At 47.3% G+C, this 24,895-nt stretch overlaps 1 protein-coding gene across 1 annotated transcript in view; it reads right to left on the bottom strand.

Annotated features, from left to right (window-relative positions):
• ANGEL1 (angel homolog 1) overlaps positions 1-24,895 on the bottom strand; it is a 332,990-nt gene that overhangs the window by 171,339 nt on the left and 136,756 nt on the right. The window contains exon 5 of the mRNA XM_085626689.1: positions 15,541-15,995. Coding sequence (XP_085482815.1) covers positions 15,541-15,995 — 455 coding nt within the window. The remainder of the gene's footprint in view (positions 1-15,540; positions 15,996-24,895) is intronic.

Raw genomic sequence — 24,895 nt, 5'->3', positions numbered from 1 at the left:
TAATGTGCACTACACACACCTAAAATGAATTACCCAATTACCATAATTAATTACTAATTCATTAACTTTCATTAACAACTAATTCAATTAAAAATAAATTACTTCCCACCCTTCCCACCATTTACACCTGTAAACACCACAACACGACCTAAATTAATTACCCAATTACCATAATTAATTATTAAATAATTAATTTAAAATACTTAACTAATTATTAATTCATCAAATAAAATAATATAAACCACAATACACACCTAAAATTGTTACACAATTAACATAATTACCTGCCAATTAATTAAAATTAATTAACTATTAATTCATCAATTAAAAACGAATATACTTTTCACCCTTCCCACCATTTTCACCTATAAACACCACAACACACACCTAAAAATGATTACACAATTAACAATTATTGCTAATTAATTAAATTAACAACTAATTATTACATGAATAATAAAAAAAGTATTCACACATTTAACACTATAACATCTCAATTCAACAATTATTAATAAATAAAAATTATTCTATAAATTTACTATGATTAAATTACTCCCCACCCTATTCCCCTATAAACCCACAACCCGCTACGGTACTAAAAATGCAAAATCCAAATAAAAAAAGTAATAACTACTAAGAATAATGAACAGATTTTATATAATTCAATTACTTCCCACCCTATTACCCTATAAACCCACAATCCGCTACGGAACTAAAAACGCAAAATTCAAACAAAATTTTGTAAAAGCTACTAAATTGTTAACACATATAATACGAATACGAACAATTCTTATACAAAAAATACATGCATCACACACATATAAAATATATACTTAAATAAATTACATTAATAAAAAATTGATATTTTTAACATCAATATTTTTGCAAATTATATTAAACACTTCGATATTTGCTTGTCGTTATACTGCACTTGCGATGAATATGGGCGTTGTCTCCTTCGAGGCGGTAATGAGATAACGCCCGTATTCATCGTGAGTGCGGTATAGCGACAAGCAACACAAGTGCTTTTTTCAAGAAGGGGAATTGTGATGAACACAACCCCTTGTGGTATGGTGGAGGCTGGAATGAATGCCCTTAGCCCACACCTGCCAATCCGCAACGTAAAACTCATTGTCCAGTAAGGCGATTAAAAGAACCTTGCGCTCTGATGAATTTGCCACGACATAAGCAATGGCAATGAAACATACTTTTTCACTTATTTATAAGTGCTCTTTACTATTATGCTGTGGGGTAGGATATACGTTTGCGGATTGACTGACTTCAGTTCCTTTTTTCTTTAAGATATTTGAATTGGGGTTTCTGGGACAGGATTAAACTAGACCTATTGCCAGGGATTGGCTGGAGGTAGATATCCCCACGTCAGCTGTCTGTCCTAAGACTAAGAGATCATTTATCCCTTCCAATAGCCAGGCCTTATTGCACACCACAGAACCATGGTCAGAATCTAGACCCCTAATGTATGTGTTGTGTGGATCCCACAAAAACATCTTCTTGCATCAGAAACAAGGCTTACGTCTTATGTTTGGACATCTGACCTAGCTGCTGTCGAAAAGCTGAGGAACCAGGAGAAGTTGCATTTGAGGTCTCGTCGCACTACCTCGTGGCTCTGGAGCACAATTGTTGGCGGAAAAGATTCTGGGTTCAGCCTGGTGCTGTAGGGTATTCATAAGGTGAGGATCCTGTACGAAGATTACCCATGAGAATGGGTGAAAACTGTAGTGTAACACACTAATTCTAAAAAGGGTATAAAGCAATAGAATGAATAGTACTGATAGATGCGGCAAGATGGCCTCTGCAGGTCAGACGTGTGATTGATGAGCTCCCTTCTGTTTTCCTCCAACTAACAAAATCCACGGCGATAACCCGAGAAAAGATGGAGCTGCAGGCTGTTCATTGCCAGGAGGATTGAATGCGTGAATCCGGATCGGAGATTAACGCATGAACCAGCAAAAGGGCGGCAAACTTTTGTTTTGGGGTTTTTTTCCGGTGAAAGTTGAAATCGGCAAGCTTGCACACCTGGTGTCCGCGGCTGCACGTACCTGGAGTTATAGGAGTGAGCTGAGGCGGCGTTGCTGAACGGCAGGACGGCGCGAGTGGCGAGAAATTTGAGATAAAGAAAACAAAGTGTTTTCGGCATTGTCGGAGCACCGGAGGCAGTGTGAAATGGATTAAAAGCCTCTGAGGTAATCGAAGGCTTGGTTTTTTTTTTTTTTAAAGAAACCTTTATTTGACTTCAAGGAGTTACAGACATGGGCCTACAACCCTTGGGCCGGCCGCTAATTAGCATGAGACGTATGATTCACCGTTATACAGATTGGTCAATCCGAGGAGCCCGTCAGTCCATCATGCTCCCAGTGAAGGCAGAAGCAATAGTTGAGTGACAATATTAAATACGGTTTCAGTTTTCAAGTTAAAACTAAAAAAACATTACACACAAGCAAGGCAATAGGCATTGTAAATGTCAGGACGCGCTCCCCGGGGTAGGGAATCAATGATCAGCGGCAAAGAAGGGAGGGGGGCACGGGAACAGAGGAAAAATCAAACTGTAACTCACTCGTAACCTAACAGACGAGGAATGCTCGGCTAGGGGGACAAAGAGGCATCCAATACAACAGCCAGAGGAGGGGCACAGATGTCTCCGCGATAAGCGTTCCACGGACCCCACACCCCAGTCCATTTCCTCGGCTTGCCTCTCGCTACATACACCGTCTTTTCTCTAAACATGCACCAATCCATATTCTCCTTCCACACCGAGACCGTGGGCGGCCTCTGGGAACCCCATAACTGGGCAATATTACGTTTAGCCACCATATTCCCCAAAGTCGCCCACCGCGTCTGTGCCACATTATAATCGTTTGGCTCCCACACGTTCAGCAAGCATCTCCTAGCTTCTGGAAGCAGAGCAACGTGAGTGACCTCTTCCATTACCGCATGCACCCGACGCCAAAAGAGCGCCACCTCAGGGCATTCCCATATAACGTGAAGGAAAGTACCCAGCGAACCACAGCCACGCTTACACATCCCATCCACGGAGAAACCCATGCGCATCAGGCGGGGACCAGTGACATAAACTCTATGGAGTATCTTTAGTTGTACGAACCGAAGGCGGGCCGGAATTGCCACCTTCCGCGGGGAGGCTATTGCCGAAACCCAGTCCTCATCATCTAATTCCAAACCGTCAGCCACCCAGATCTCCCTCAAGCGGGTCAACAGATCCGCCCGATCGTTGATAAGCTTTTTATAGATCAAGGAGATTGTGCTGTCAGGCACGTAGCCATCGAGCACCCTATCCTCCAGCGGGGAATTTTCCGGGATAGCAGTAGCATCAGGGAAAACCGAGCGCAACGCATGACGGACCTGAGCATACCGGAAATACTCCCTATCGTTTAGCTTATATTCCGCTTTCAGCATTTCAAACGTTTTAAACTCCCCTTTCACCCAGAGGTCACTCACCTTACATATGCCAATCATATCCCATTTCTCAAACCCTTTAGTTTTCCACAAACAGCCCAGCCTTTCCGAAGCGTACAGTGGAGTCGCTCGAGTCAGGCGGTCCTTCCAACCCATCGCAGCATTAGCAGCATGCCACACACGTACCGCTATCTTTGTTGGGCCTGTCAACTGCACACCAGGAGACTTCGAATAGAGTACTCTATTATAATCCCCCCCAGGCAATAGCATTTTATTCATCTCGAACGCCGCGTACATCCCGTGGTTCACCGCCGCCAATTGGGACGCCCAATAATATCGCTTGATATCGGGGAGTGCAATACCTCCATCATACCAAGGGAGTGTCAATTTTGTAAGAGCGATTCGGGATCGCCCGTCCCAAAACAACCGCCTCTGCAAGCTCTCCACCTCACGGAAATAGCGGGCCGGTATGACGTCGAGTGTATTTTGCAGTGCATACAGGAATCGTGGCAGCGACATCATTTTAAACAACGCCGCGCGTCCGAGCGGCGAAAGCGGAAGCCGTCGCCACCTCGAGACGTCGGCCCTCAGTCGTTGGAGTGGGGGGAGTAGGTTCCGCTCATAACGGGCCACAGGGTCCAAAGTTATGAACACTCCCAAATATTTAAACCCTGACTGCGAAATCTGGATAGGGCAGCCACGCGGAAGGAGAGGAGCATCCCCAGAGAGAACATAGACGCAGGACTTGGCCCAGTTAATGACCAAGCCGGAGTTGCGACCAAATGAGTTCAGAACATCGACCAGTACTATCAAAGACTGCCGGGGAGATGTGAGGTACAGGAGAATGTCGTCCGCATAAAGAGAGATGCGGTCCTCAAATTCAGGCGTCCACCTAATGCCGCGCAATGAGGGCTCCCATCGTAACCAGGCGGCCAGAGGTTCCAAGGCAAGTGCAAAGAGGAGGGGCGATAGCGGACAACCCTGCCGCGTGCCTCTTCCCAACCCGAAGGGTGCCGACACTCTGCCATTCACAACTACCTGAGCCAACGGTTCCTTATACAGCAACTTCACCCAACCGATAAACCCAGGGCCAAAACCAAACTTCGCAAGCGCCGCCAAAAGATACGGCCATTCTAGGGTATCGAACGCCATAGTGGCATCCAAGGACGCCAAAACGGCCGGTTCACGTATGTACTCCGCTCTGGCGAGCACTCCATGAAGACGCCTCAGGTTCAGAGCCGTATTGCGGTGAGGTATGAAACCGGACTGGTCCGGATGGATCAAGTCACCAACGACCCTAACCAGACGATTAGCTAAAACCTTAGCAAGAATTTTAGGCTCAGCATTTAATAATGAGATGGGCCTGTAAGAAATACACCGATCCCGCGGCTTCCCCTCCTTGTGAATCACAACTATGGTAGTGAGACGCTGATCATAGGGGAGGGAGCCCACGTCACGTGCCTCAAGAAACATGTCGCAGAGATGAGGCGCCATCTTGTCCGGGCGCAGTTTATACAGTTCAATGGGAAGGCCATTGGGACCCATGGCCTTGCCAGAAGCGACCAAGCGAATAGCCAAAGCAATCTCATCAGGCGACAACGCTGCATCCATCAGTACCCTATCCGCCTCTGACAAAGACGCCAACACTATATCTCTCAGCAACAGATGAGAGTCATCCTCAAGGCCATTCGAGACTGGAGAATATACGTTGCGGAAATAAGTCGCAAAACATTCGACAATTTCCACAGGGTCAGTCACACGCACGCTATCCGCTCTCTCAATAACCGGCACCACTCGACTCGCTCTCTCCTTCTTGTCCAACCATGCAATCAATTTTCCAGCCTTGTCCCCCACATCGTATAAGCGCCCCTGTTGCTCTCTACTCATCACTTTGGCAGCGTCAGTAACCAACGCTCTATAGTCAAGCTGCTTAAGACTGAGAACATGCAACTTATCATTCGTAACACCCAGCTCCAGGTCCCCCTCCAACTTGGCTATGTCGTTTTCAAGGCGAACCACCTCTTCAGTCTTGCTTTTCATGGAGTGGGAAATTAGAGAAAGAGCCTGCCCACGGAGCACTGTTTTGAAGGCTTCCCATAACGAGACAGCAGAGGACACTGACCCCACGTTTTCAGTGAAATAGCGCTCAATAGACTTGACCAGGTCCGCCCGGATTTTAGGATTACGCAGGTACCAGGGGTTAATCGGTGCCACCCTCCCCTCAGCCCCGGGGGTGACCTCAATGTGCAACAGTAGTGGGGAGTGATCGGAAATACCCCGGGCCAGATGTCTTACTTCCCTAATCATCACAGCTTGGGCCGCCGGCATGAGGACATAATCAAGTCTCGACAAACTCCTATGAGCCCCTGAGTGGAAAGTGTATTGCGCCTGCCCCGGGTGCAGTAGTCTCCAGCAGTCTATCAGTCCGAGGGTATCTATAAACTCACTCAGCCAGGCCTGTGCCCCCGGGAGATCCCTGGGAGGGTGACGATCCGCCCCGCCAGATACGACAGAGTTAAAATCGCCCCCCACCACCAGAACCCCCCCCCCCGGGAGTCCCAAGACCATTCGCCCCAAATCAGCGAAAGTTACGGCCTGCAATCCTGGTGGGACATAAACAGAAACGAGCGAGATGGTTCTGCCCTCCCATCGGCCTACAAGTGCAGCATACCGCCCTCTATCATCATGGATCACATCGTCCACCTCCAACGGGAGAGAGGCTCTAACCAAGATGCCCACCCCACGCGAGCCAGAAGTGAAACCAGAATGCACAACAAGACGATATCCCCGCCTATTCATAGCATGGCAAGAATTCCCAATGAGATGCGTTTCCTGCAGAAAGACAATATCTGGCGACAGCCGTTTCAAAAACTGCAGCACTACTCCACGTTTAATCCTATCCCCCAAGCCATTCACATTCCACGAGAGTACTCTCAATCCCCTACCCCCCATCCCAACCCCGCGCACAACTCCCCCCCCCCCCAGAGAACACGATCCCGACCACCAGTCGTATGGCGTGACGTTGCCTTGTAAAACATTCAAACATTCCCCAACTCCCCCCTCCCCACCAACCTTCCCGTTACAACTCCCCCCACCCTGCACCCCTGCGTGAGCCCATGTAGCCCCCCCAACTTGCAGTGTGCCTGTCGCCCTAAGCATTAATTACGCTACAAAAAGAAAACCCAGAGGAGGAATGAGCCTCACTGAGCACCCCACAACCCCCGGGCATTGAAGGATAAGGCACTGGATAGAAACACCAAACCAAAATATGGAAGTGTCATCACAATAGTCAGTCACCGGGAACCAAAAGTCTATTCCTGTCCAGCCGAGCCCACTCCGTTCCCTTCAGTCTGTCCCTCTCGACGTCGTTGCTGAGATAGGGTATCAAGCCAATCTCCAACCTCCTCCGGCCGATCGAAGAAATGCGTCCGCTCCTCAAACTCAACACGCAACCTGGCCGGAAAGAGCATCGCATATTTCAGGTCCATGTCTCTCAGTCGCCGTTTAACACCCATGAACTCCTGTCGCTGCTTTTGGACCAATTGTGTGAAGTCCGGGTAGAAACTTATATGAGTGTTCTCGAACTTCGTCAGCCCACTCACCCTCGAGGCCTGCAGTATAGCATCCCTGTCCCTGAAATGAAAAATTCTGGCAATGATGGGCTGTGGGGGAGCGCCCGGTTTAGGCTTACCACCCGGAACTCTATGGGCCCGCTCAACCGCAAAGAATTTACTCAAGCCTTTGGGTGCGAGATGGTTGCTCACGAGGTCTTCCACGAAGAGGTCAGCCGCAGGGACCTCCGATTTCTCCGGCACCCCAATTATGCGCACATTATTCCGCCGAGCCCTACTTTCAAAATCCTCCAGTCGACGGACAGACAAAGCAGTGGACGTCCGCAGATTACGGACCTCGGCTTGCAGGTCAGACACGTCCGTTACCAGACTCGACGTCGTCAGACCCAAGGATTTGACCTTTTCATTCGTTTGTGAAAGGTCCGCTCTGACTAGTTTAACGTCGATCAAAACCGTGTCCAATTTATGGGCCAATGTATCGAATTGCTGGCCGACCGCCGCTTTCATCTCATCGATGGCACCCATGACGTCCTGCAATGTTAACTCCGTAGACGATCCCGGGCCATCCTTGTGTCTCTCCGGTGACTTATGCAGGCCACTAGGGGATCCTTTCGACTGGGTATAACGGTCCATGTTGTTAGCTTGGGTATGAGCTCCCCGCCTAGTCGTCTTGGATTTTTGTTTATCTCCGTCCAATCTAGCCGCCATTGTCTGATGGTCGCCAAGGGTGTCGGCCACCAACACGATGAGCGATCCCCGGAGAGCCAATCTAGGGAGCCTCGGCGATCACGAAAGGCAGTCCAGGCTAGTGTCCAAGAGCAGGCAGGATACCCAATCGTCCCACTGCGTGCTGACAATCCGGGGCCCCTCAGTCAGTTTCAGCGAGGAGACCCGAAACCGAAAGTGAAAGTATGGGGTGCGCACCGGCCCAAGTTCTGCATGCCGTTGTTGTTCACTTTCTGCCCGGGCACCATGCCAACTCGAGTCCGGGGCAAGGTCCGGAGTAGGCCGCCAACTTGGAATCAATGCTATTCCGGTTCCTGAAGTCCGATTTGGATTTGGACAACAGGTATCACCTCCACATAGGTTCGCCCGTAGAAGCCAGTCGATAGAATCAGGATAAATTCAGGATAGACGTGGGAAGTTGTGGAGGCCCTCGGGAGCCCTGTGCCTACGCGGCCATCTTGGTTGCGCGCTAGGCTCCTCCCCCGAAGGCTTGGTTTTGAAATATTTTCAAAACATCACTATTGGGAGGCGTGTTGAGACCGCTATGTATGTGGTAAGAAGCGGTGCCGAGTAGAAGGTAAGCGCTGCCTATGTGACTGGCGTGAAAGCTTGAGGACTGTAAAAATTAGGGGACTGGAAAAGAAAGGTGTTAGGGAAAGGCTTAAAAACAAAAAGAAAGGGGTCCTGCAGCAGTAAGTTTCAAAGTGGCAAGGAGGGGGCAATACTGGCTTCAAATTAAGAGATATCTGTGGCGGGGAAAATATAGTAGACTCTGCTGAGGTAATATGACTCCAAAAACAGCACGTGGTGGAAAAAGTAAAGTTATTCCTGAAGCTATAAGCAGGGCGGCACTTGCTGGTGTGCTGTTAAGGGAGGGCAGGAGGTAGTTGGCAATGGAGGAACCATTGCAAGGGGGTGAACAAGGGACAATGAGTAAAAAAGTCCCCCAAATATTTCTTGCAGGTAATAGAAGGAAACAGCCACCTCCGCAGCCAGCTCCGCAGCCAGTTCTACATATCCTGCATGCACTTCAAGATGTAACACTGCAAGAGGAAAGTGGAGTTACCAGTTATGAGGGTAAAGGAGAAGAACAGGGGCAAGAACCTGGAAAAGAGGGGCAGAAAGGGGGCCCACTGCAAGAAGAGGTTGTAAATGTTACCTTAGGCGTGGGAGAAAGTGTAGTTGCGACAAGGGAACTTCAAGAGGAGAACAGGGCAATGGAATTAGAGACTGCGTTAAGTACTGAACCTATTAGTAGGGAGAGCGATTCAGGAGAGAAATTATTTTCTCTATCCGATCCTTCGGACTGTCGGATGAAGAAGATGGTGAATTTTGCAGCAAATTAGGATCTCTGGAGGGGTCTGTAATGAGTGTAGGCAGTGATCTGAATAATACGAATTTGGAAGATGAGAACTTGGATATAACTATGGTGTGCAGGCAAAAGGCAAATAAGGAGGGGGGGAATGGTCTGAAGACACTAATAATTTGGATTGGGACTTTTCTTCTACAGTTGAAATGACCCCTGAACGTATGAAGGATGCTAAAATTGATGAGGGTGGACTTTCAGGGAAATCAGATCATGAGGTATCTCTGGAGTCGATTTATAGATGCATTACAGACCATAGACTGGAGACTCGCACAGAAAATGCCAAAACTCACACGGCGTGTCGCAAACTGCAGAATACAGTTAGCAGAATTGCAAAAACGTGTAGTGAATTTACGGAGAAGATGAATGAGGCAGAGGCAAGAATCTCTACATTGGAAGATGAAATGGTGGTGCAGAAGGCAGTTACAGAAGATATAAGACTACACAGAGACGATATTCAAATTAAGCTTGTGGACTTCGAGAACAGACTGCGTAGGAATAATCTTAGAATTTTAGGTGTGCCGAGTGATTTGAGGGGCAAGATGCTCGAATGTTTGTGGTTGAGTTGTTCAAAGAGGCCTTTCCGGAGCTGACTGGGTGGAATTGGGTTCATGAAGTACAGCGGGCACACAGGTTTCCATTCAAGCAGCGAGTTGTGAAAGCTGACGAACCGAGTATAAGACCACGAGCGATTTTAATATGCTTGAATAATTTCTTGGCACGTCAGGCAATCTATGATCTCGCACGCCCTGATAGGAAAAGAGCAGGGAAGGGCACGCAATTCTTTGTAAGACCTGATTATTGCCATCAAACAGTGGAGAAAAGGTGGCAGCTGCGTCAGCTAATCACCCCATTTCAGGGAAAGGGGGCACAAGCCACACTTAACGTAATATATAAAGGTCAAACACATTTTTTCACTTCCGCGGTGCAGGCCAAAGAGCATTTGTTTTCCATCTAAGGGGGCCATCGGTAATATAATAAGCATTCCTTTTCTGTGGAATTAATGGAATTAATGATATATGGTCATAGCTAAGGGGTAGTAAAACCTTAGGCGATTTGGGTTATGGATTAGATTTGTGTCTATATCTGACTTAACAAATGACTGATCTGTTTTTGATTGTGAATTATAGCTAGGATAAAGGAGGGAGGATGGGGGAACACAGAGCTCTAAATCACATTCCATCACAACGGCCGTACGCCCTATTGCCTATATATTTGGGAGAGGGTGGTGGGAGGGGTGGGGTTTAGATGGGGCACGTGGGGGGTGTTGAGTGACAGGGATGGGATGGGGCATGGGGGGAGGAGGGGGGTAAGACGATGGGTAAAAATTAAAATCCATGAGGATAAAAGGACGATTTTTTTTATATATATCTTTCTGAGATACAAATCATGATGTATATGTTGAATATTTCTGTTGGTTACCGTGTAAGGCATGGCAGATAAAATAAGGGAACATGGAATACGCGTGTGCTCATTCAATGTCTGTGGATTGAATAATAATAGTAAAAGACAGCGGGTTGCAGCTGATTTGCGGTTAATGAAACCAGACATAGTATGTATACAGGAAACTAATTTACCCTGGGCAAGACGAATGGTGATGAAAGAATTGGGATTTAGTCTTGTAGTGGCATCCCAGTAATCAGCAATGAATAGGGGTGTTGCTATACTGATCAGACCTGGACTAGGGGTGACTGGGAAGATCAAGGCAGATAGCTCTGGGAGATGGGTGATAGCAGAATATGTAATAAATGGAAAGAAGGTTGTTATATGTACGGTATATGGGTCAAATTTGGATGAAGCAGAAGTATTAGGAGAATTGAACGTTGAGTTAGCAATGTGGGACACACCATTGATTCTATGTGGGGATTTTAATATAAATGTGGAAGGGCAGGAATGGGATCCTAATAGCAGAAATATGTTGGACGGAAACCTAAGGTGTTTAAAGGGCTGCGACAACTTATTTTAGATCATGGACTTGTGGATGTGTGGCCAACGTTAAATGGTGTAGATCCGGGGTATACTTTCTATTCGCACCCGCATCATAAGCTAGTAAGATTGGACTATATGTTTATGTCAAGAGGCCATTTTGTGGGGGCAAAAATGCAGATCTGGCCTAGGATCACAGCGGATCACGGCCCACTGTTATTAGATCTCGATTTAGGTGTTCAAAGAAGGGTGAGTAGACCCTTTACGTTTAATAGGAAGCTTCTGTAAGAAAGCACTTTTATCGATCATATTAAAATCTGGTGCTTACAATTTTTAGAGATCAATAGAGGATCAGCTTCAACAGCTATGATATGGGATGCATTAAAAGTTGGATTGCGAGGAGAGACAATTAGTTATGGATGGAGGAAGAGGAAGCAACAGCATGATTTGTTGCGGGGACTTTTGGATGACTTAAGGAGAGTGGAACTGGAACTTATCCAAGAAATAAGGAAGGGGGATATAGATAAGGGAGCACAAACTAAGATTGCTTGCTGCAAGGCCAAAATTAATCAGGTGTGGAGCAATGAGTTTGCTGCTCAGTATAAGACCTACAAAGAAGAGAGATATGAATTTGGTGAAGCAACAAGGCGATGTTTGGCACAGAGATTACGTGTTAAATGCTCCTTACAGAAAATAAATGCATTGAAGGATTTGGCTGGACATGTGGTAGAAAGCATGGAGAGTATATTGGGAGTTTGTCATGCATTCTACAAAGAGCTATATGCCAAAGAGGAAAGCAGCGAGCGATCTATTCAGGAGTATCTGCAAAAAGTTGATCTACTTAAATTAGGTCAAGAGGAGCAAAAGGCACTCAACACCATGATAACAATAGAAGAGCTGGAGGAGGCAGTGGGATCATTGGCCAGAGGAAAGGTAGCAGGGCCTGGCAAACTACCACTTGAGATATATCAAATTTTATTTCAAGAATTGAAAAAGGATTTGTTAGCTGTCATGCAAGATGCTTGGATAGGGAAGACGCCGCCCTCATGGGATGAGGCTAACATAGTAGTATTTAATTTAAAAAAAGATAAATCACCAGAATTACCAGGGTCATATAGGCCTATATCATTGTTAAACTCGGATGGCAAGATATATGCTAAAATATTAGCAACAAGGTTGGCAAGGGTGATTACCCCATTGGTTTCTATACATCAACATGGGTTCATACCCGGCAGGAGCACGGTCAATCATATAAATAGAGTAGTCACCCTGATAGATTATCCGCAGGTGCATCAAGTTAAATTAGGGTTGATATTTCTAGACGCCGAGAAGGCGTTGGACTGTGTATCCTGGCATTTTTTATGGGGAGTTTTATATAAAATGGGATTTGGCCCACAATATATTCGAGCTATTCAAACTATGCATACGTCACCAAGAGCGAGAATATGTGTAATAGCTAAAGAATCCGATCCGGTGTTTATAACAAGGGGAACGAGACAGGGAGGCCCATGTTCCCCATTATTATTTGCATTATATATAAACCCGTTCTTATGTATGTTGGAAACTAGCAATAAGATTATGTCTATGACCTGTGGTCAATATTCAGTTCGAGTATTGGTGTACGCCGATGATATTGCGGTGGCGACTTCGGATCCATGTCAAACAGTTGAAGAGATAGAAAGCCTTGCCCCAAGGATTTGGGGAAGTGTCTGGATATAAAGTCAATCGGGCAAAAACTCAGATTATTTCTACGGAGGGGGAGTGCCCTGGAGATGCCAGGGTAGTAGTAGAAAGATGCCTTCAAGGGATTAGTTTAGATACTTAGTTGTATGGTTGGCGATTATTTGATATAGGATAATTATATTCCTATAGAACTGAATTCAATCAGCATTCACGTATTATAGATTGTATCTTATACATCAGTCATATAGATCAGCATAAATGAATAAAAGAAATAAAATGCATTGAGAGTCAATCAAACTAGAAAAAGCAACGGGTGTGTAAAAAAAGAGGAATTTTATATCAATCAATGAAGTCAATAAAGTCAAGGGTACTGAAAGTAGACAGTTATACAAATATTGGAAGGAGATGGTACAGTCAATTGTTCCTTCACATAAACTTAATCAAACACTTTTTCATAATAATAATAAATAATTATAAAGAAAACAGTGTGACAGTCGACGTTTCGGTCTTTTAAACATCCATTCATAAGACCATCTTCAGGACAAGTCGATTAAAAGTTGACCCCTTATTCTTCGGGGGATTGTATCCCAATCGAAAAATCTGATGAAATTGGAGAGTGTAGAAGTCTGGTGATATTTAAATCTCACTTTTGTGAAGCGCGTATTGGCAATTCTCAGTAGTTATTTTGTAGATGTGGCCAAATCCAAAAATCGAGTTGCTTTACTGACATAGAAGGAGAATTTAAATCTCACTTCAACCGGCACGTGTCCTCAATCGGATAAAACTCGCGGTTCACCAGCGGTTATACGGGCAGCATGCAGTCAGGTAGCGATTTTTGGATTTGGCCACATCTACAAAATAACTACTGAGAATTGCCAGTATTAAATTGAAGATACGCGCTTCACAAAAGTGAGATTTAAATATCACCAGACTTCTACACTCTCCAATTTCATCAGATTTTTCGATTGGGATACAATCCCCCGAAGAATAAGGGGTCAACTTTTAATCGACTTGTCCTGAAGATGGTCTTATGAATGGATGTTTAAAAGACCGAAACGTCGACTGTCACACTGTTTTCTTTATAATTATTTATTATTATTATGAAAAAGTGTTTGATTAAGTTTATGTGAAGGAACAATTGACTGTACCATCTCCTTCCAATATTTGTATAACTGTCTACTTTCAGTACCCTTGACTTTATTGACTTCATTGATTGATATAAAATTCCTCTTTTTTTACACACCCGTTGCTTTTTCTAGTTTGATTGACTCTCAATGCATTTTGTTTCTTTTATTCATTTATGCTGATCTATATGACTGATGTATAAGATACAATCTATAATACGTGAATGCTGATTGAATTCAGTTCTATAGGAATATAATTATCCTATATCAAATAATCGCCAACCATACAACTAAGTATCTAAACTAATCCCTTGAAGGCATCTTTTTACCAGTTCATGTAACTTTACCCAAGCCCTCAAGGGTTTATTGGGTTGTCCACTTTCTATATCAGGGTAGTAGTAGAGGCTACATACCTGGGTATTAAACTTAGAATGGATTTGCAACAGTTAATAGAAGTAAATTGGAGGAATTTAGCTGTGGGAATACAGCAATTGCTTGATCGACTGGAGTGTCTTCATTTGACGTTAGTGGGAAGATGCACTGTACTTAAGATGTGTGTAGTGCCCAAGCTTATGTATTATTTTAGGGCAGTGCCCTTAGAGTTAACACGTTTGCAACTTCAAAAAAGGCAAGCTATTGGGGATAGGCTTCTCTGGGGACAAAGGAAAGCTAGGAGAGCTTTTAAGTACATGATGTTACCAAAGGATCGTGGGGGGTGGGCTGTTCCTAACTTTGCCTTTTATTATTATGTCTGTCTCCTTCAAAATAAGAGGGTTATGTTAACAGGGGAGGAGGTGGATGCATTAGCAGAAGCTCCATCAGATTATCAGCATATTTTTCATTTTGCATTTGCAGTTGTTAAAGGCATGTATAGAATGAATTAAAAGTAATGTAATTATATTTTAATAAAATGTATTGTTACATTTATTTTTGAAAGCAAAAAATGTTATTCAAATATTTTATAATTAAACGAAAAATATGCACAAATTTTAATTGTATTTTTAACTATTTAAAGTAATTTAGTTTGATTAACATAATTTCCTATGGGGTTTTATTCAAGTCTGTACCTTCACTATTTTCTATGGGAGGGGGCTGCAGTACCAGTGGTTGACCTCATGTGATGCTAAACTTACTTCCGCAGTGAGCTGGAGTAATTTGCAACTGTTTTGGTTCTTTTGTTGCCTGTAGGAACTATAGAAACGCAGTTTGTGAATAGGAATGGGATTACTCTTTTGTGGGTGAGTCGATGTCCTTCAAACTCTTCCCAGACCCTGTCTAAACCCCTACCCCTCATTCGTAAGTGTTCTCCATTTTCCAGCCACTCCCCTGTGTCCCTCCCATATTTACTACTAAAATGTATACCTACACAGGTGGAGCTCTCCGCACATAAAAATCCAGGAGAGGGGGAGGCGTAAACTTCACACATGGGGGGGTAGTTGCACTTAGTAGTATGTGTTTTTAATTCTGCAAAACATTCTATAAAATGCAGTTTGTGACTAGTCCCAAGACACTCTGCAAACATGATAAGAAGCTAAGAGTTTTGTATCTTAAAAGTCACTATAATAGAGGTAGCATTAATATGTATAAGATCAAGACAGGAATTCTAATTAGCTAAAAACATTACAGATAATGCATGTTTATCCTAAAGGCCCATAGCAGCCCAGAGATAATTAGGTATAAGAAAAAGTATGAAGGTGCACAGAAAACTCACCTTCCATGCCAGCATGCCCTGGTAGCACAGCTTTCCGTTCTGAATGAAGGTGTACAGAGGCGAGTTGGGCACGGAGTTCATGTCGCCACAAAGGATGACAGGACAGTAGGAGCCGTGCTCTGTCCGTGCCACCTTGTCGATCTCTGCAAGAAGCAATGCAAGCTGGGCCAGCTTGATGTCCCCACGGCGAGGATTGTACAGCAAGTGAGTGTTTGCCACACAGATAGAGCTTGCTGTTGCTACGCTTCCCTTCGGGACTGAGTCTTGTGTTTGGCCAGGGGCTAATGGCTGTAGTAAAATCACTAGTGCAACATTGTCACGGTTAAGGAGGTCGATGCCAGGCCGAAAGAACTCCACTGGGCTAATGCACAGTAGACTGAATCGGTCTTGTTTATAGCAGGTGGCACAGCCATCTGTCTTCCGTCCTGTTCTTCGCTTATAAAAACATATGAAGCCTGTGAAAAAACAAAGAAACCAATGAGGAAATTGATATTAGCATCATCGCCAAAGGTTAAACATTATTGTGAAACTACAACATACTCTTTAGACGGACCACTATGAGAAAAGAACCTGAGTCCCATGCACTGTAGAAGATAATTACATGAACTACCTTGGTTTTCAGGAAAAAAACAATCACTAAAAAAACAGCCAAGGATTCTTTGGAAAACTTCTTACAGACAGCTGAAATCTTCTAAAAGAATTCTGGGTGGCAGAAGCAGTAATCTGACTGACCTCAGTTAGAGACAAATGTAATTAACTGAATGCTCTCAACTCACACTGCAGGGGGAATCTTCTGAAGGGCTCAAGACAGGAGAAATTGCTGAGAAAGATCCAGAGGTCCACCGAAATCCCTTGAATTACTTTAGTCTACAGCATTGTACATACTGGCCTCATTTAGTGAATGAGGATTTCTTTTTTGAATGACAGGGCAATCTATAGCTGATGTAATGAGATCAGGTCTGTGACCATCTATTTCAGTGAGAAGACATGGGATACAATACAGACAGATCAACGTGACCCTGAAACACAACTATCAAAATAAATACATAAATATTTTTCCACTTAAGTGCCACCACAAATGGTATTAAGTTCACAGACCAGGAAAAAGGAGCTGTTCCCTTTATCTTTACCAGCCCTGTTAGGTCAGAGCAATGATGCTGGAACAATTTTTGGCGTGCGTGTGCTGCCATCAATGTTACATCACTGACGTTATACAGATTGTGAAAAATGTTCCAAAGGATAAGAGTAGCACATTACCAATGCCCATTCAGCAGACAGGTGGCAAAAGTGTGGTTTGTATTTGGTGCTGCATTTTGTAGCATACTGTTGCAAATATATTACTAAACCGTGGCTTGGTAGTGCACTATTACAGACAGAATATTTTACATTGAGATGGCCACTAAACGTGCACTGACATTCAGGTTTACTGACTAAACTATATAGTACACAAATGATAATATGTGCAAATCGGGTTTCAGCGAATATTTATCGTTCGCGCATCACCGAGTAAAGAGACATGATTAGGATTTTATCCTATTATAATCTTTGTTTCCATAACACTTCAGAATTAGAAAATGTTTCTTCATTTGTGCTTTCCTAGCTGCTGATATATTTAGAAATACTTGTACAGTTCATTTACAGGTACTACATTTTGTTGTGGGCTAGGCAAAAAATTACTTCCTGCAGCCTTTTCCTTAACACTCCGTGTACCCCAGTAATGTTGAACTCTGCAGTCAGAGAGCGAAAAGTAAACACCAATCTTCATCCTAAAAGTAGAAGCAGCAATTTGTCAGAAGACATATCCTGACCTTTGACCTCTGTCTTTGAATGCACAGCAAATGTGAGAAGATACAAACAAAATGTAAAGTCATCTTTATTGCTCATTCGCCTTTTTAACTCCAGCATGGTTATTTTTTGGGGGTGGTGCAGCACCACCCATTCCCACTTACAGCACTTCTAGGTCAGAGCACTTGCAATATGCTTGCATCAGAGAGTCATCACACAGTTTTCCTTTTGTAGCCTTTAAAGGCAACCCAAACCTCAAGTACGACCTCATTAATCTGGGGTGGATAGCTTCAGTGAATGTTTATTTTAACAGGTAATATCGTATCCTCAAACAAGACATACACTGCATATTTGTAGGCAAAGAAAAGACTGCCAAATAGTAACACACCAGCTGATTAGGAAGGAACAGTTGAGGACCTTTGAGTTTGCTAAAGCAATGTTTTCAAAGGTCTTTCCTATTTTAATATTTATTTAAGTCTAAGCAATGTTGCTTACGAAAGTGTGGCTGGATCTCTGTGAGGCAGTTCTGCAAATATCTGCCCAGGGATGATTCCTAAAAGAACAAGGTTGCTTATTTTTCGTTAGTTAAACAAGCCTCCGCCACTTAGATTAACCGCCTGGCTACCTGGTAACTGTAATATGCAGAGGTCATTCCACTTACAGATTGTCTGCATGGAAACAGCTGGTCCTAGCTAAGCATACAGATGAGATATGGAAATCCTGACACTGTAAATAAGCAGCTACCACGGCAAGGCATTTGGCAAGAACACGTGGAACATATTACAAAACAAAAGATAGATTTTGGGCGAGGAGGAGCCTAGCGCGCATCCAAGATGGTCGCGTGAGCACAGGGCTCCCCGGACCCTCGCTGCTCCTCGGAATTTATCCTGACAATATCCTGACGTGGTTTATGGAATCTGGGAGATGACGACCGGCTGAGCACGTATCTCTTTTCAGAAATTTAATCGGACCTGGGAATCCTGAGTTATCGTTGTTTGAACTTTTGGGACCCACCCGACGGAGGTGCCCGGGGCGAAGGTGAACCGTGGAGCCGTGTCGCAATTGAACAACAGCGGCTGCGGCTCGGTGCCAGGGGCCGCTCGACCACTTTCGGTTTCACTTTCAGACCTCAGGGGGCTGGCCGGTGGAGCGCTTGAGGTGGCGGGGTGTTTCCTCGACCTCTGCACAAGGCTTTGTCTCCACCTGCCACTAGAGTGCCTATCGCCTTGGGTCCCCCCGCACCGCCATATTGTTGCCTCGGGTGAGGCGCTGGTTTCCAGGGCCTGTACCTCAGCTACTTTTGATCGGCGGTCCCCCTCGGAGTCTGTGACCACATGGGGGGCAAGGGGGGCCCCGAGGGGCGTAAGACTAAGGCCTCCCTCCGTGGGGGATCGGTCCAGACCAACAACATGGACCGCTACACTCAGGGCAGAGGCTCCCCTGGAACGGCCGGTCCCCCCTCAGACGCCGCCGGTGGGGGCACATCCGTCTCTTCAGAACTTTCCCTACAGGATATCATGGGCGCCATTGATGGCATCAGGGAGACCATCGCCACGCAATACGAGGCCCTGGCCCGCAAGATCGATACGGTGGCGATTGATGTCACCTTAATACGGGCGGATCTCTCCAAAACAAACGAGAGGGTTCAAACTCTCGATGCGCGGACCTCCACCCTTGGTGCGGATGTGTCGAGCCTGCAGGCCGCGCTTGGTGACATCAAGGTGGTCAATGATCAGATGGCCCGGCGGCTGGAGGACTTCGAGGGACGGGCCCGACGCAACAACATTCGTGTCATCGGCGTACCGGAGTCCTCCGACGACCGCCCGGTTGACCTCCTGGTCGAGGAACTCATCCTCCAACAGCTGACCCCTGCGGGCTTGAGTAAATTCTTTGCCGTTGAACGGGCTCATCGAGTTCCGGGCGGGCGGCCACGGCCGGGGGCCCCCCCGAGGCCTATCGTGGCCAAACTGTTTTACTACAGAGACCGGGATGCGATTCTGCAGGCCTCACGTGTCCATGGCCCGGTTCGACATGAGAACTCATCCATTAACTTTTATCCGGACTTTACTCAACTTGTCCAGAAACAGCGGATGGGATTCCAGGGGGTGAAACGTCGTCTTCGTGAGCTGGGCCTAAAGTACTCTATGCTCTACCCTGCCAAACTCCGAGTGGAACATGAGGATCGGACTGCCTTCTTTGACTCTCCTGTGGCCGTGAGTGACTGGCTGGACTCGCTACCGGACAGAGGTGGCCGTCCCGGGCCCTCTGCAGGTGCCAACGGTGACGGGTCCCCTTTGGAGTGACTCGTGGTCCTTGATTTTGCCATTTTGCACTGCTCAGCTGGGTTGTACTTCTTTGGTTCAGTGTGTTTTGCTAGGACCTGTACGGGGGGCGGGCGGGGACGGGTCCCTTTCCTCCTCCGGGGTCTTTTTGTAGACTGGGGTTAGTTGGGCGACAGGCACACTGCAAGTTGGGGGGGTTTTTTGGCCCGCAGGGGTGCAGGGTGGGGGGAGTTGGGTGTTGGGGGGGGTGGGGGGGAAGGAGGGGTTGTTTTGTCGTGTGTTTTTTGTTTGCAGGGCGAGGTATTGATTTTCTTCCACTTTTGGGACTTGTGCTACTTGCGGGGGGACCTTTGATCTATTGGAGGGGATGGGGGGGACGGGTTGAAGCTGATGTCATGGAACGTCAATGGGTTGGGGGACCGTATCAAACGGGGTGTAGTACTGCAGTATCTGCGTCGTCTGACTCCTGATGTGGTGTTTATCCAGGAGACGCATCTGGTTGGTAATGTCTGCCATGCAATGAACAGGGGGGGATACCGCCTCGTGGCGCACTCTGGTTTCACATCTGGCTCCAGGGGGGTGGGCATTCTCCTGCGATCCTCACTTCCGTTGGAGATCACCAGGGTAGTCTCAGATGACAGAGGGCGTTATGTTTGTTTGACTGGGAGGTGGGAGGGGCATCCCCTTGCCCTGGTCTCAGTTTACGTCCCCCCGGGCCTCCAGAACTCCACCTTCGCGGACTTGGGTCGAATGCTGCTTGAACTTCCGGGCAGTCTTTTGCTTATGGGCGGGGACTTTAACTCGGTGGTCTCGGGTGACCTGGATCGTCACCCACCCAGGGCCCTCCCCGCTGCCCAGGCTTGGCTAGGTGGTCTGTTGGAGACCTTCGGCCTGGTGGATAGTTGGCGATTAATGCATCCGACCCAATGTCAATACACCTTTCACTCTGGGGCACATGGGAGTCTTTCTAGGTTAGACTATTTCCTTATGCCCGCGGCGCAGACGGGTCGAATTCGAGAGGTCAGGCACCTGGCGAGGGGTATCTCCGATCATTCCCCGCTGTGGCTTCTCTTTGACACCGAGTCGCGGTCTGCAGGGCGGATCGCTCCCATTAACCCGTGGTACCTGCGAGACCCTACGACTCGCGATAGTCTGGTTAAGGCTATGGACCAATACTTTCTTGAAAACGAGGGGTCGGTGTTGTCTGCAATGTCCCTGTGGGAAGCCTTTAAAACCGTAATCCGCGGACACGCCCTCTCCCAGATAGTGGTGGCTAAGAAGCTCAGGAGTGAGGCGGTGGTGAAGCTGGAGACTGACATCTCGGGGCTGGAGTCGGCCTTGGAGGCGGGTGTCACTCCGGACGGGCTCCACACCCTCAGCCTGAAACAGTTTGAATACAGATCTCTTGTCACTGACGCTGCCAAAACTATGTATCGGGAGCAGCAGGGTCGATTGTATGATGCCGGGGACAAGGCGGGAAAGCTGATTGCGTGGCTGGACAAGAAGGAGAGAGTGAATCGTGTGGTCCCGGAGTTGCGTGTCTCGGATGGAGTGTGTGTGACTGAGCCTGGTGAGATTGTGGAATGTTTTGCCGACCACCTCCGGACCGTGTACTCCCCGGTGACTGATAGGGATGAGGAAGACTCTTGCCTTCTACTGAAGGACATTGCTTTGCCCGGCCTGTCCGCCGAGGACCGTGAGCAGCTGGACGCTCCCTTGTCGGTAGATGAAATAGCGACTGCGATTCGATCCCTTCGCTCGGGCAAGGCCATGGGTCCCAACGGTCTCCCTATCGAATTATATAAGTTGCGCCCGGATAAACTAGCGCCCTTCCTCCGTCGTATGTTTCAGGAGTCCCTTGAGGCCGGTTCCCTTCCGCTCGACCAGCGACTGGCCACGATAGTCGTGATCCCCAAGGAAGGTAAGCCGCGGGACCGCTGTGCCTCCTACAGGCCTATCTCACTGCTAAATGCAGAGCCTAAAATCCTGGCTAAAGTCCTTGCCAATCGTTTGTTGGGCGTCATCTGCGATCTGATTCATCCTGATCAATGCGGCTTCATCCCGCATCGCAACACCGCCCTCAACTTGCGGCGTCTCCATGGCGCCCTCGCCAGGGCAGAATACCTCTCCGAACCGGCCGTGCTGGTTTCTTTAGATGCCACGATGGCCTTCGACACCATCGAGTGGCCATTCCTCTGGGCTCAACACAATACAAAAAGTAATGGAGGGTCAGAGGTATGAAATTCACAAGATACGACTATGCAATGGAGCTAGTGATATTGGTTCGCTAAACAGGGTACATCATTCATAGTTTTTGAAAAGTACAGTCAGAGGGACGCTGGAAGTACCGACGGACAGAGCGGTGCTTCAATTACCTGAGCTGTTTGCCAGGTGAGGTGAGGCAGTACTCTCCTGCACAATATGCTGGGAGAATGATCCTTCACTAATACCCAGGTGATACCTTTTCCTTTTTCATATTTTCTTCACACAACACTAGCAGTAGCGACACAGGTCCTGAAGAATGCAGTGGATACCAGTGTGATCCGTAATTCCTGCTGAAACATGTCGACCAACCTGTTGGTAGCTATTAGTTAAAACTACCAATTTCGCTCTTTTTAAGCTTTAGAGACTTTGAGGTCTCAAATAAATAAGTACTTTCCTCAGAGCCATCTAATTTTAATATCACTATTTTGCACTTTTGCACTATTTCACTTTTTCTCGCACTGCTTTTCAGTAGCCCCCTGCGACCCAGTTATACCATCACTGGTTCCTATGTTGTCATTCGTGACTAAACTCTTTTCCTATCCTTCATGGTTAGAAGGAACCCACATGATGAAAAGGGCGCCCAGGAAGAGCTACTGATGGGTACTTTTCAAAAACTATGAATGATGTACCCTGTCTAGCGAACCAATATCACTAGCTATATTGCATAGTCGTATCTTGTGAATTTCATACCTCTGACCCTCCATTACTTTTTGTATTGTGTTTAGTTACTTTCGGGGAGTGTAGTGCTGAGTGGTCATTAAAATTAATCCCTGAGACCCAAACCCATTTTGACTTGTTTGATGCATTCCTCTGGGCTGCCTTGACCAAATTCGGCTTTGGGGAGGGATTTCTTGGCTGGGTGAAGCTTCTCTACACGGGACCCATGGCTCAGGTGGTGGTTAATGGGCGGGTCTCTCGGCCCTTCGCTCTCGGTAGGGGTACGAGGCAGGGGTGCCCGTTGTCCCCTCTGCTCTTTGCTCTCGCCCTGGAGCCACTCGCTGCTTGGCTCCGCTGGGAGCCCTCGATCAGGGGGATCCGGTGGGCCCCGGGCTTTGAGGATCGGGTCTCGTTATATGCTGACGATATTCTCCTGTATCTTACCTCGCCGCGGCAGTCGCTTAACGTTCTCTTCGATGTTCTGACTTCCTACGGGAGAAATTCGGGTCTCACGATTAACTGGTCTAAATCCTGTGTCTATCCTATCTCCGGTGGCCCCCCTCTCCTGCCGCCTCGGCTTCCGATTCAAATATCTCTGTCCGGCTTTAAATACCTGGGGATACACGTCTCGTTGGACCCGGTGGCTCGCTATGAGCACAATCTCCTGCTTCCACTTCGGCGTTTGAGGGAAGACACGGCGCGGTGGTGTAGGCTGCCCTTGTCCCCACTGGGTCGGGCAGCATTGTTTAAAATGATGTCCCTTCCCAGATTCCTCTATGCACTTCAGAACTCCTTCGACATCATTCCAGTGGCCTACTTTCGGGAGGTGGAGAGCCTGCAGAGGAGACTGGTGTGGGACGGACGGGCGCGTATCGCCCTGGCCAAGCTTACTCTCCCCTGGTACGATGGGGGCATCGCGCTTCCCGACATTCGCAGGTATTATTGGGCCTCGCAGTTATCGGCCATTAACCATGCCACGTATGCGCCTGGCTTGAATCCGGCGTATGAGATGGATAAATTCTTGCTCCCCGGTGGGAACTATAACAGGGCGCTTTACTCCCGCTCGGCTGGACGGACCCTGACGGGCCCTACTAAGATCGCGGTACGGATCTGGAAGGCGGCCAATGTAGCCATGGGCTGGAGTGAGCGACTAACATGTGCTACTCCTTTATTTGCCTCCGACCGACTGGGAAGCCTCTGGACAACGAAGGGGTTTGACCGTTGGGACACGATTGGCATCAGTAGAGTGGGAGACTTATGGATGAAGGGCGCGGTTAAGACCTTCGCGGCGCTCCAGAGCGAATACGAACTCACGGAAAAGGAGTTCTTCCGATACGCCCAGGTTCGGCACGCCCTGCTCTCTGTCTTTGGGGAGGGGACCAAGATCCCTGCCTCTTCGCCCCTCGAGGACCGCATACTCGATGGTCATGTCCCCGACAGTACTATCTCTTTAATCTATAAAAAACTTATTAATAATCGGGCTGACCTCTTGGTGCGCCTTCGGGAGACGTGGACGGGGGACGGGGTGGAATTAGACGACGAGGACTGGCAGTCCGCACTATCGTCCCCCAAGGAAGTAGCCATTCCAGCCCGTCTCCGCCTGGTCCAGCTAAAGATTCTCCACCGGGTGTATGTGACGGGCCCCCGTCTGGTCTCGATGGGATTCTCGGAAGATGGGCTCTGTAAGCGGGGGTGTGGGCTCAGTGCCACCTTTCTCCATATCCTTTGGGAGTGCCGGGAGGTGGCGGAATACTGGCGTCGGGTTCATGGGGTCATGGGACAAGTCACCGGGGTTGCGCTGCTGCCGGAGGTGCGTCGCTGTGTCTTGAATGTGTGGGAGCCCAATGATTATAACGCGGCTCAGACTCGGTGGGCGGCCCTGGGATACATGATTGCCAAGAGGGATATTGCGCAGCTTTGGGGCTCCCAGCGGCCACCCACCGTGTCAGTATGGAAGGAGAACATGGACTGGTGTATGTTCAGGGAGAAGACTGTGTATGTGGCCCGCGGTAAACCCGGGGCATGGGGTAGAATTTGGGGGCAATGGAACGCGTATCGTGGGGGTATCTGTACGCCCCCCCTAGTGGACACCGATATTGCCTTGTCCCCCTGACCCTTGATGGTTCCTTGCAACTGGTTGTAATAATCGAATATAGATGTTCCTCTCCCGTTACCCCCCCCCGATCTTTCAGTACTCCCTCCTGTTGATAGCTAATTGAAGGTTTGGAGTAAAGTCCCCCGGATGTAGCCTGACCCACGCTTTTTGCCCTTATGCCTCGCCTTTTGTTTTTAGTTGTTATTTATGTTAAATGTATGTCTCCTGCTTCTTTCGAGCTATCCTGAGCCATTTACGGGGCTGGGCCCCA

The sequence above is a fragment of the Triturus cristatus genome, chromosome 9, assembly GCF_964204655.1.
Source record: "Triturus cristatus chromosome 9, aTriCri1.1, whole genome shotgun sequence".
Classification (NCBI taxonomy): Eukaryota; Metazoa; Chordata; class Amphibia; order Caudata; family Salamandridae; genus Triturus; species Triturus cristatus.
This window is presented reverse-complemented; position numbering and strand designations above follow the sequence as displayed.